Genomic DNA, 12229 nt, shown 5'->3' with positions numbered 1-12229 from the left:
CAGACCACTGATCATCCGCGTCGTTCTCCTCTGCACCCTCTTGATTTTGGCCACATGCTTTTTGAAGTGAGGCCTCCAGAACTGCACACAATACTCCAGGCGCGGCCTGACCAAGGCAGTACAGACAGGGGCTATGACCTCCTGCAATTTCGACGCTATGGCCCCTTTGATACAACCCAAGATTGAATTAGCCTTTTTTGCTACCACATCCCACTGACTGCTCATATTTAGTTTACAGTCCACTCTTACCCCAAGATCCCTTTCACATATACTACTGCCCAGAAGTATATCCTCTATCCAATATTTGTACTTCCCATTTTTGTGGCCCAGATATAATACTGTGCACTTGTCTTTGTTGAATTGCATCCTATTCGCAGCTCCCCACTTCTTCAGAATATTCAAGTCTTGTTGAACACTTCTGGAGTGTTTGCTACCGCTCCCAATTTGGTATCATCAGCAAATTTAATGAGCAGCCCTTCCACTCCTTCATCCAGATCATTGATAAAAATATTGAAAAGTACCGGGCCCAAAACCGAGCCCTGCGGCACCCCACTGGACACCTCACTCCAGTCTGATGAAACGCTGTTGACCACCACTCTTTGGGTGCGGTCCTCTAACCACTTCCCTATCCACCGAACTGTCCTATAGTCCAATCCACAGTCTTCCAGTTTGCCCATCAGAATGTCAAGGGGGACCTTGTCAAAAGCTTTACTGAAATCCAGATAAATCACGTCAACAGAGGTCCCCCGATCCAGTAAGCTGGTCACTCGATCAAAGAAGGAAACCAGGTTGGTCTGGCAAGATCTGTTAGGGACAAAACCATGCTGACTTCCCCGGATCACTGAGCGGTCCTTCAGATGCTTACAGATTGATCCCTTTAAAATCTGTTTTAATATTTTCCCAGCAACAGAAATCAGACTGACCGGCCTGTAGTTTCTCGGGTCATCCTTCTTCCCTTTCATAAAGATTGGGATAACTTTCGCTCTTCTCCAATCTTGTGGCACGTCCCCAGTCCTCCAGGAGGCCTTGAAGATGATGGACAGGGGTTCTGCAAGTTATCTAGGAAGTTCTTTGAGCACTCTTGGGTGCACCACATCAGGCCCAGGGGATTTGTATTCATCCAGTGCAGCCAGATGCCTCTCCACAACCTCTCTGTCAATGTCAATTAGCCACTCAGATGTCCTGCCACATTTTCTACTATCTCTAGATGTGCCTGGGTTCTTCAGGAAGAAAACAGAGGCAAAAAAGTCATTAAGCCTGTCTGCTTTTTCTCTGTGCTGCATCAGTTTCTCCATCTACTCCCAACAGCAGTCCAATTGCCTCTTTACCTTGCGTTTGCTTCTCATGTATCTGTAGAAGTTTTTCCTGTATCTGTAGAAGTCCTCCTGGCCAGACCCAGCTCTTACTGAGCTTTGGCCTCTCTGATGGCTGATTTGCAGTACCTAGCAACCCTCATATACTCCTCTTTAGAGGTCTGTCCTTCTCTCTGTTTCCTGAACATTTCCTTTTTCTCCCTTAGCTTATTCTGGAGCTCTCTGTTCATCCACATCAGTTTCTTGGAGCCCTGACCATGTTTCCGTCTTGTTGGAATAGTGAAGGCTTGAGCTTGCAAAAGCTCATGTTTGAGAAGGGCCCACCCTTCACTCGCTCCTTTCCCTTCCAGCACACTCCCCCATGGAATGACTCTCATCAAGCCTCTGAGTTCATTGAAGTTGGCCCTACGAAAATCTAACCTACGAGTCTGGCTATGACCTTCCTTGGCCCCCCACAGCAACTGGAATTCAAGGAGGACATGGTCACTTCCCCCTAAGGTCCCCACCACCTTCCTCCCATCTACCAATTCTTCCCTGTTGGTTAGTATCAAGTCTAATATGGCTGAGCCCCTTGTAGCTTCCTCCATCTTTTGCAAAAGAAAGTTATCAGCCAGGCAGGTCAGGAAATGCGTGATTCATGATGCTTTGCTGAGCCTGTCTCCCAGCACACATAGGGGAAGTTGAAGTCACCCATAATTACAAGGTTCTGATGTCTGGATACTCTACCAATCTGTTCAAAGAGGGCAGCATCCAGTTCTTGCTGGTCAGGTGGTCTGTAGCGACTCCAACAATAATACCCTTTATCCTTCCTCCCCTTATTTCTACCCATATGCTTTCCACTGGGCTGTCCGCCCAATTCTCCGTAAGTTAAACTTGCATACCACTACAGACTTATTTAAAGACCACAAGGACAAGATGAGACAGAGGCCCTTGTCCTTCTTATCTACCACAGTGATGAATAGAACTCCCATTTTGATGAGGGTTCCACCACCTCCTTGATATCCCCCTTAGCCAACAGGGCATCCAACTCCACTTGTTCCCCAGAGTGCGACAGAATCCGAAGGAGGGAGTCTCAAATCAGGTAAAGACAAAAATTAAATTGTATAACTAACACGTACAATATCCAAAAACAAACGTTCAGAAGTGATCTTACACCAACTAGAATAAAACACATTCAACCTGTCCCCAAACATGGGGTCTGAGACTTGTAATAGTCAGAACTGCTTCTGAACAGACTGATGATCCCTAGGGGGCTGTTGCTGTGAGCTCTGCTTATTCCTATGACCCTGCCTCTTCCTAGGAAAAGAGGATTGGGAACTCTTGTAAGGATGCTGCGACTGCTGGGCATACCCCTGGTAAGGCTGGAAACATTGGTAACGTTCTCTCGGGTAGAATCTATGCTGTTGTATCCCTTAAGACTGCTGTTGGGGAAACACTCCATAAGACGTAGCAGTAAGTATTTCCTTTCTTTTCTAGACAGGTATTCATCCGTCTTATCAGAGAACAGGTTTCTTCTTTCAAAAGGGAGATCCTCCACCCTGAGTGTCCATGGGCAACGCCATGGCACGAAGTCATCAATGTCTCTGCTGGACAACCGCAGACAGGAGACTTCTGGCAGAAGTATATGCGGCATTGCGACTTGCATTAATCTGGTGGCAGGAAAGGCAAGTCGTCTGCTCCTGGATGCCTTCAGAAGAGCCCATTGATCCTCTGGGAGCTTAGGCACAAACAAAGCAACCTTAGTTCACAAAAGTAGTTGGTAGGCTTCCATTACTGCAGAATATTTAGATATGTTTATATTCAGTGCTGCAGAGGCACAGACCTTTCTGCCCAAAGCATCATTCTTTCCCCCCTCTTTATCTGATGGGGTGGAGTGTGTTCCATGTTTCAACCATGTCTGCATCTCTTCTGTCACCAGTGATGGTGGTGGTGGATGTACTGCAAGATACTGGCAGACATCATCCCTTGTCCTATATAGACCTTCACACTTCTGATTGGTCAGTGGAGAAGGTGCAGGCTTGAGGTTCAAATTGGTCAAGAGGTCAACAAACCCTTCAATGATCGGCAGGAACACATCATTGGCAGACCCAGCTTAAATATGCTTAAGAATTTTATCTGTAGATTTCTGCTCCGATGAGGAGATGTCAATCTCCAGAGCCCTGGTCATGCGACCGAACAGTTCTGTGTAGGGGTGGAAATCCTCAGTTGGAGAAGTGTCCTCCAGAACCCCAATTTCCACTTCTGGCGACGGTTCTGATGGTGGGCTAGGACTGCAGGGTGCCATGTATGGGAAGCCCTCAGTAGCCCCCTTAGACAACTGGTATGCCATTTGGGTAGAATCATAGAGTTGGAAAGGGCCATACAGACCATCTAGTCCAACCCCCTGCCCAGTGCAGGATCAGCCTAAAGCATCTCTGACAAGTATTCATCCGGCCTTTTCTTGAAAACTGCCAGTGAGGGGGAGCTCACCACCTCCTTAGGCAGCTGATTCCACTTTTGAACTACTCTGACCGTGAAAAAGTTTTTCCTAATATCCAGCCGGTACCTTTCTGCATGTAGTTTTAGCCCATTGCTTCACGTCCTACCCTCTGCTGCCAACTGGAACAGCTCTTTGCCCTCCTCCAAATGACAGCCTTTCAAATATTTGAAGAGAGCAAGAAGAGGAAGTTTGTCCTCTTCAAAGGATGAACAGGTCACCCAGGATTTCAGTGAGGGGGATCTGGAACCCCCAGGGGTCGAAGGCTTGTCTAGCACAACCACCTCTTCCTCAATCCACTCTCTAGATGACCACAATACACAGTTGGTTCAGGCAGCGGTGTTTTCTCCTTTGGTTTACGCTTCTTTCTCTTTGGATCCAACATAGCGGAGGACTCGTGCCCCGGTGCCAAGGAGCGGTCTCCCAGCTCTGAAGATTTCTCAGATCAGATCCGAAGTGGCAAAGCCGTCCAACTCTGAGGAGACAAGGGCGACCCCAAAGGTAAGCTAGCCGCAACAACTGAGACTGAGGGGGTATGGCTCCATGGGGTCTTGGAACCAGTTGGTGCCGGATCCGAAGAGGCGCTTGGATCCAAAGGCTTTCACCCAGCATCAGCTCTCGGCTTCAACGATGGTTCCGAAGGAGCCCTCGACACTGTATGTGTCAGGGAAGAGTGAAAGCATGGGGTTTTGGATCTGCTGGGCTTGGGCTCCAGCTGATCAGGCATGACAGTTGAAGCGGGCACCTTAGTCTTAGTTGGCGGGTCAGTTGCCACCATAGCCTTCTTCCACAGCCAAGCATGTAGTCTATCCACCCTCTCGGCTCTTGCCTTGGGTGTAAATACACAGCAGTCCTTACAAGTTTGGGTGTTGTGAGTCTCACCCAGACAAAAAAGGCAGACAGAATGGCCATCAGTCCATGTCATCTTCCCTTTACAAGATGTGCACTGCTTAAATAAGGCCTTTTCTGACATGACGAGGGATAAAGCCAAGCTCAATCAAGTACTTATCTGGTAAGTCGTTACACTAGAACCTCCTACACCGGCGGCAAAAGAGGAACTGAGGGTGTGGGGGCACTCCACCTTCTTAAGGTGCCGTTTTCAGTGGGAAAGACGGTGGTGCATATGCGTTGAGGGGCTGGAGCATCCACTAGTGATTTTAAGCTAGAAAATCTCTGAATTTGGCAGGCCTGCGTATGCACAGTCCCATGTGGGACTGCACAGGAAGACCGATGACGAACAAAGACCTTAATGGTTCCCTGTGGGATGAACAAAAGGTTTGAGTAACTTTGACTGGCAAGCCAGGGCAGGACAGAAGAGTTAGCTTGCCTGCTCCTGGTGCCTGACAAAGAAACTGTAGTTTTAATTGTGTTTCCAGGTGGCTGATGAATTTAGAGTTGTAATTAAATGTTCCCAGGAAGAGCTTAAACTTATAGATTTAATTGATGGTCCTAAATTGAGGAATAGTTTTTTTAGTTGGGGTTATCATCAATGGGAGAAAGGAGATTGAAATGTGCGAGATGAATTGATAGAATAAAACCCTCAAGCACCTTTCTTGTCAAGGAGCTGCACATTCTGTGGCTTGGGCGGTGTCAATGGCACCTAATCACTCGGCATTCCATTCACATGGCATTTATATTCCAGTCTTCCAATCAGGAGCTGGCAACATTCTGCTCAGCTGGGCAGCTTGCTTACTGCAGCATGAAGCTCATTAGTTAAAAGTTTTACGATTTTTACCATTCATAAACAGGTATTAAAACAGTGGAGAGCTAGGCAGACTGTTCACACTAAAACATAGCCAGTTTACCTTGTGTATTGGTTCAGGATCCTGGAGATCTGGGCTTGCAGGCAATGAAAGAGTGATGTTGTGGAGTGACACATTTTCATCATTCTACAAAAGAGAAAAGTTTCCCCATTTATTTCCTGACCATGCGAAAGTCATCACTGAACTAATACTTCCATGAGTGCCAGAAATGTCAGTTCAAACAGTTATCCAGCATCAGTTTAGAGGACTACAGTGAAATTTAATTGTTTAAATCTTTGGTTAAAATTCCTATTTTAAACACAGAACTACTGTTTCTAATATACAGTTAAAAATACCACCCTTCAAGGGAAGGGTATATTAATCCGGAATTAACATATTTTGTACTTTTTTAAAAAATGACTTTGTAAGTCATCTTGGGCAATGAGAAATATTTACATATTTAAACAATCAATCAAAACATGGGCAAACTATTGAACAAAGAGTTATTGAGCTAGAAAGATGACCCCACCCTAGCTATTTCTTTCTTTATAATGAGTCAGTGTCATGTTTAGGAACATGTCAGGTTTTCGATGTGCAAGGATTTTGCTTTAGAAAACACTGTGCATCCATTCATGCTAGTAGTCTCACCTGCACAGGGGTACCACATGCTCCTGTCCAGATAGCAACCATCCATGCGTGGAGCCAGGCTTCGGTACATGTATTCCTAAGCTGGATGGAAAACTACATGTACAAACAGTTACTGTGTGCATAGTTCCTCTGTCTGTTCTATCATGACACACTGATCTAGTTAAAAACTGCCTATAGTTCATCTGTTGGAGGTGGATAAGGATGGTTTACAGAGCAATCTAAAGCACTTCTTTCTAAATCCATGGACTTCAATGGATAGAAGGGTGTAAGTCTGTTTAGGATTACACTGTAAGTATCCCTCTACTTTCTCTAACCAAAACATTGTTGGATCCTACTTAGAATCTCTAGCTAGGGCAGGGTCACAATGTTTTAACTGTTCTGGGATTATAGCTATTAACCTTAATATTACAAAAGGCTGTCTAAAAGACAATTTATTATCCTGACCTCTGACCCCCACCCAAAACAGAAGCATTTTTTCCTATTTATTGTGTTGCAATGCCTCAATGAAACTTATACATGAAAATGTCTATATTTAGAAAAAAAACTAAAAATATAGTATTACCACACAAAGTATGTACATGAATCTATCTGTGCAAGTACAGAAGTGGCTAGAAAAGGTGAGAAGCATAAAATCACACATGGGTCCACCAAAAAGTAGAAGAGCATCTAAATCTTTTTAGCTTTGTGTTAAGGCATATGAAAGTTTTAAGTCGATGAATATTACAAGAATACTACATCTTCCTTTAAAAGCTTCCCAGGGTAAGGATCTGCCAAGCAACTCTCAAAACACTTCACTCTAGGCAGTAAAAGAACTTTATTGAGAAGCTGCTAGTATAGTGAGCCTACTCCATCTTTGCTATGAATAATGTTCACATGCAAGCATCAAACGTATATAGGCTTCCAGAGCACAGGCAAATCCTAAAATCCAACCCCCGCCCAGTCAAACGGTCAGCTAAGCTCAGCAGGGAAACATCTAAGCGGGAAAACAGCAGAACTGATGTATGGGATTTTCAAGGTTGTAGCGTCTGAGAACTACTGGGTGCAGTACAAAGGAGCAGGAACAAATGCCTCCCTTGCATAGTTTCACATCGTGGGTCTGAAAGGCAAGGCGAGTAACAGTTGCAGTCCAGTCAAAGAATAGCCTCAGCATTTAACCATAACCATAACATAAAGCATTAGACTACAATCATGACAGCAGGGTGTTGCTGAGTACGACAGGTGATGCCAAGCACCTGACACCCAGTAGTATTACATTATTTACCGATGTTACTTTTTGTCCACATGGCCTGTATCGAATTCTTAGTATATTTTCCAGAGTAGAAGAAAGAAACATAACTCCCCGAATAAAAGCTACATAGCTGCATTCAAGGACACAGAATGTTGAGCTCTGTTATTTAAATGGATTTCATCATCAATGAGGTCACAAACACTCATAAGAAGCAAACTCCTCTACATAGTCAATGTTGGTAAGTTAAGGAAAGAAAAGAATCAAATGTAAATAATTTCAGCAACAATATGCTATAAGGGGTTAATATTACATTATTAAAGAATTTGCTGTTTTCAATTTTATAAAATTTAGCATTCAAATATACACATAGTCCTACCTACTGTAGAATGTTTCTAAACAAATATACTTCCTTTTCTTTACTACGCAATTTGTTTTCTACCTTCAACTTTTATTTTTCCAATCTTTTGGACGGCAGAAGTTAAGAAACATGCTACAGATGGTAGCATAAAGTACAGCAGCTTGCAACTCTCTTTCTCAACTATCTCATGTATTTATGTCAGTTTGTAGTTCCTACAGGATGGACTAAGTCAGTCTGGATCTGCAGGCACAGCCTCATGTACTAGGAGGGACTTTACATGGAGGAATCCAGATGGAGAATGCACTGTGGGCTTCAGGGAGCCATCTTCGTGAAGTGGATCTGAATAAGGAGGATGCTCTGGAATTTCTTGATCCCAACAGTTCTTCAGCGTGCAGTCCAGTTGGGGCCTCCTAACGTAGTGGTCATCTAGCTATGGGGAAATGACTTGGGCACTCAGCCAGGCTTGGTCTTATTGCAGAAAATCTTGATGGACTTAAGGACTTCATTGGGAAGCTCTCCAGGCATGTACCTTCTTTGGTTAGATGTGTTAGAGGCACTCTTGGCATTGGGCCATTTGCCCAGGGAAAACTGACATGGCCAGAAGGAAGGTTGCCAAGACAGTGGGACATTTTGTTCGAGCAGCAGGGAGCGGGATCATTCACCACCTGAACAATTCTTTTAGATTAGAGGCATTGTTCCATTCCGAGAGAGGGCAGCTATCTAGCTGTGGACAGTACATTTGGCTGCAGGAAGTGTAGGAGAGGCTGCAAGATTGTTACAAATTCAGAAGCTTTGGCAGGAGCCAGGTAGAGTACAGTCTGCCTCCTGTGGCAGTTTTATAACATATATTTTTAATTTTTTTTATTTATTAGTGCAAAACAAATAAAAGAAATACAATGCTAGCAACAAAAACAGAAACAGTGTGGGCAAATCTAAACGCAAGTTTCTATAAAAGATTTCCAAATATCTAAAAATAATTCCACACACAATTGCTGTCCATATATGATATATTCAAATGGTACGTTTATAAGGTCCTCAATCCAATGAGTTATAGGAAGTGGGCTTTGTCATTTCAGTGTTGTAGTGTAAGTCTTCTAGTAACTGTAAGGGCATGGAGGATCCATTTCTGTTGGCCACTGGTTAGGTTCCAAGACATGGGCAAATTCTCAAAAATAAATTATTCTAATATGAAAATTAATATGAGTGATGACTTCCTTCCAAAAGAATCAAACAACTTGACATGCCCAAAGCCTATACTTAAGAGACATATTTTGTAAGTTACACTGTCAGCAACAGGACAGTGTAATCCTTTACTAAAAAGGTGCTGTACTTAATCCTTTTCTAAAAAGGTACTGTGGTGACCATAAATGTAATTTTTTGCTGAATAAGTTGCAGCTTAAGACCCATAGCAGCAACAAGTATAAAGCTTAAAACCTTATCCAATTGCTTTGGCAGAATTTGATGATTTAGCTCATTATACCATACATCCCTGAAACTCTGTATATCATATTTATTAACCAATATCAAATATTTATAGACAAATACTGTAGGTTTCATTTTTTGTGTTGATTCAGTAAGAGTTTCTTAATAATAATAATATTAACATTCAATTTATATACCGCCCTGGGCTGAGAGAACTCCTAGAAACTGACTGACCCAAGGTCACCCAGCTGGTTTTAAGTGGAGGAGTGGGGAATCAAATCCGATTCTCCAGATTAGAGTCCTACGCTCTTTACCACTACACCAAACTGGCTCTCTCCATGGTGGCAGGGCTGCTGGCTCTCTTGTGGTAGTTTTGGCACTGGGCATGGATCCTTATGGGAGAGAGCATATGTAATAATGATGATAATGATGATAACAACAACAACAACATTCAATTTATACACTGCTCTTCAGGACAACTTAATGCCCACTCAGAGCGGTTTACAAAGTACATCATTATTATCTCCACAACAAACAGCCTGTGAGGTGGGTGGGGCTGAGAGAGCTCCAGAGAGCTGTCACTGGCCCAAGGTCACCCAGCTGGCTTCAACTGGAGGAGTGGGGAATCAAACTTGGCTCTCCAGATTAGAGTCCCGCGCTCTTAACCACTACACCAAACTGGCTCTGTACTGTAATGTTTCCCAATAGCTGAGAGTCCTCTTAAGGGATTTTGGGGGTGATGCATGGCAGGGATAGGTCCAGCCTCGGGGTTCTCAGGGCATGATTGCTCCCTGCTGGAAAGGAATGCAGAGGTTTATGCTCACCTACTGTCATTCTGCTGTCCTTCCCCCAGAAGGAAGGCTGAAGGGGCGAAGGGGTCATCAGCCAGCAAATGCTGATGCTAAGATCCACACCCCATTGTCAGGCTCTGCCTGGGGATTCTGCTAGATTACTTCACTTCATCAGACCAGGCAGGATGAGTTAAAGGTCTTTATTAAGAGATTACTACTAGGGGTGTGTGCTTTGGGTTTCCGATTTGGGTAAAATACCGAAATCGGACCCGATCTGAAAAGATTTGGGATTTCTGAACTAGGACCAGCATGCTGGACCCAATTTGGAAATCCCGAATCAAAGCTTACTGAAGCATTCATAATTCTTCAGAAAACGTCGGGGTCACGTTTAAAGGGCCCCTTTCCTGCTGATTGCAAGCGGCAAGGACTTTAAACATAACCCCAACCCCAAGCACCCACCCCCACTTAAATTGGCCCCACTTGACCCAAAAGGAGGCAGGAAGGGCCAGAGGAGGCGGCCCCAGCCTTCCCCACCACCCTACGAGCTGCTGCAGGCCTGGAGGAGGTGCTGCGGTGGTGGAGAAACCGGCTCCAGGCCATCCCGGTCTCTAACGTGCTGCCGCCACACAGCTAATCATCACCCTTCCCCTCTCCCTGCTGGCCAAGAAAGTGGGGTGGGGGGTTGCCCCAGGGGTGTGGGGGAGTTGCCTCAGGTGGGATGGGAGGGGGGTGGGGTGTTGCTCACCCTCACGTGAGTATACTCTGAATCTTTACGGAGCATAACGAAGCAAGTAAACACCAGTATTTCCAATTCCCCCCGCCCCGCTTCAGGTAAACCCAAAGCAGGAAACCCAAACTAACTTTGTTAATGAAACGACAAAAGGAAGAAGACTTTTCCGTGCCATGGGACCTTCTACAAACGGATGAAGAATAAATATAATGAATAAATGTAAAGTAATATAAAGGCAATACTCTATGATATAACAGAACTCAGAGCTTAAAGATGTATTAAGAGGAAACACGATGTGGGAAACTAGAATATTGATACATAGAATCATAGAGATGGAGGGGCCATACAGACCATCTAGTCCAACCCCCTGCCCAGTGCAGGATCAGCCTGAAGCATCTCTGACAAGTATTCATCCAGGCTCTTCTTGAAAACTGGCAGTGAAGGGGAGCTCACCGCCTCCCGAGGCAGCTGACTCCACTTTTGAACTACTCTGACTGTGAAAAAGTTCTTCCTAATATCCAACCAGTACCACTGTGCATGTAATTTAAGCCCATTGTTTTGGATCCTACCCTCTGCTGCCAACTGGAACACCTCCCTGCCCTCCTCCAAATGACAGCCTTTCAAATGAGACCAATCATGTCCCCCCTCAATCTCGTCTTCTCCAAACTAAACGTTCCCAAGGCCCTCAGCCTTTCCTCGTAGGGCTCAGTCTCCAGATCCCTGATCATCCTCGTCACTCTCCTCTGCACCCTCTCAATTTTGGCCACATCCTTTTTGAAGTGAGGCCTCCAGAACTGCACACAATACTCCAAGTGCGGCCTGACCAAAGCAGTATAGAGAGGGGATATGACCTCCTGCGATTTCGACGCTATGGCCCCTTTGATACAACCCAGGATTGAATTGGCCTTTTTTGCCACCGCATCACACTGACTGCTCATATTTAGTTTACAGTCCACTCTTACCCCAAGATCTTTCACATACACTACTGCCTAGAAGTGTATCCCCCATCCAGTTTTGTGCTTCCCATTTTTGGGGCCCAGATGTAATACTGTGCACTTGGCTTTGTTGAATTGCATCCCTTTCACAGCTGCCCAGAGTATTCACCTCCCTCCAATCTGATGAAATGCCATTGACCACCACTCTTTGGGTGCGGTCCTCTAACCAGTTCCCTATCCACCGAACTGTCCTATATCCAGTCCACAATCTTCAAGTTTGCCCATCAGAATGTCATGGGGGACTTTATAAAAAGCTTTACAGAAATCCAAATAAATCACATCAACAGAGTTCCTCTGATCCATCAAGCTGGTCACTCGATCAAAGAAGGAAACCAGGTTGGTCTGGCATGATCTGTTAGTGACAAAACCAAGCTGACTTCCCTGGATCACTGAGCAGTCCTTCAGATGCTTGCAGATTGATCCCTTTAAAATCTGTTCTAATATCTTCCCAGCAACAGAAGTCAGACTGACTGGCCTTCCCTTTCTTAAAGATTGGGATAACATTTGCTCTTCTCCAATCTTGTGG

At 44.8% G+C, this 12229-nt stretch overlaps 1 protein-coding gene across 2 annotated transcripts in view; it reads right to left on the bottom strand.

Annotated features, from left to right (window-relative positions):
- The window catches only part of CCSER2 (coiled-coil serine rich protein 2), a 356652-nt gene that overhangs the window by 155753 nt on the left and 188670 nt on the right, over positions 1-12229 (bottom strand). For both annotated transcript variants that reach the window (XM_055001012.1, XM_055001015.1), the window contains one exon: positions 5595-5678. In XM_055001012.1, coding sequence (XP_054856987.1) covers positions 5595-5678 — 84 coding nt within the window. The remainder of the gene's footprint in view (positions 1-5594; positions 5679-12229) is intronic.

This window comes from Eublepharis macularius, chromosome 17 (assembly GCF_028583425.1).
Source record: "Eublepharis macularius isolate TG4126 chromosome 17, MPM_Emac_v1.0, whole genome shotgun sequence".
Lineage (NCBI taxonomy): Eukaryota > Metazoa > Chordata > Lepidosauria > Squamata > Eublepharidae > Eublepharis > Eublepharis macularius.
The sequence above is the reverse complement of the archived record's forward strand: the minus strand, read 5'-3'. Positions and strand labels throughout refer to the sequence as shown.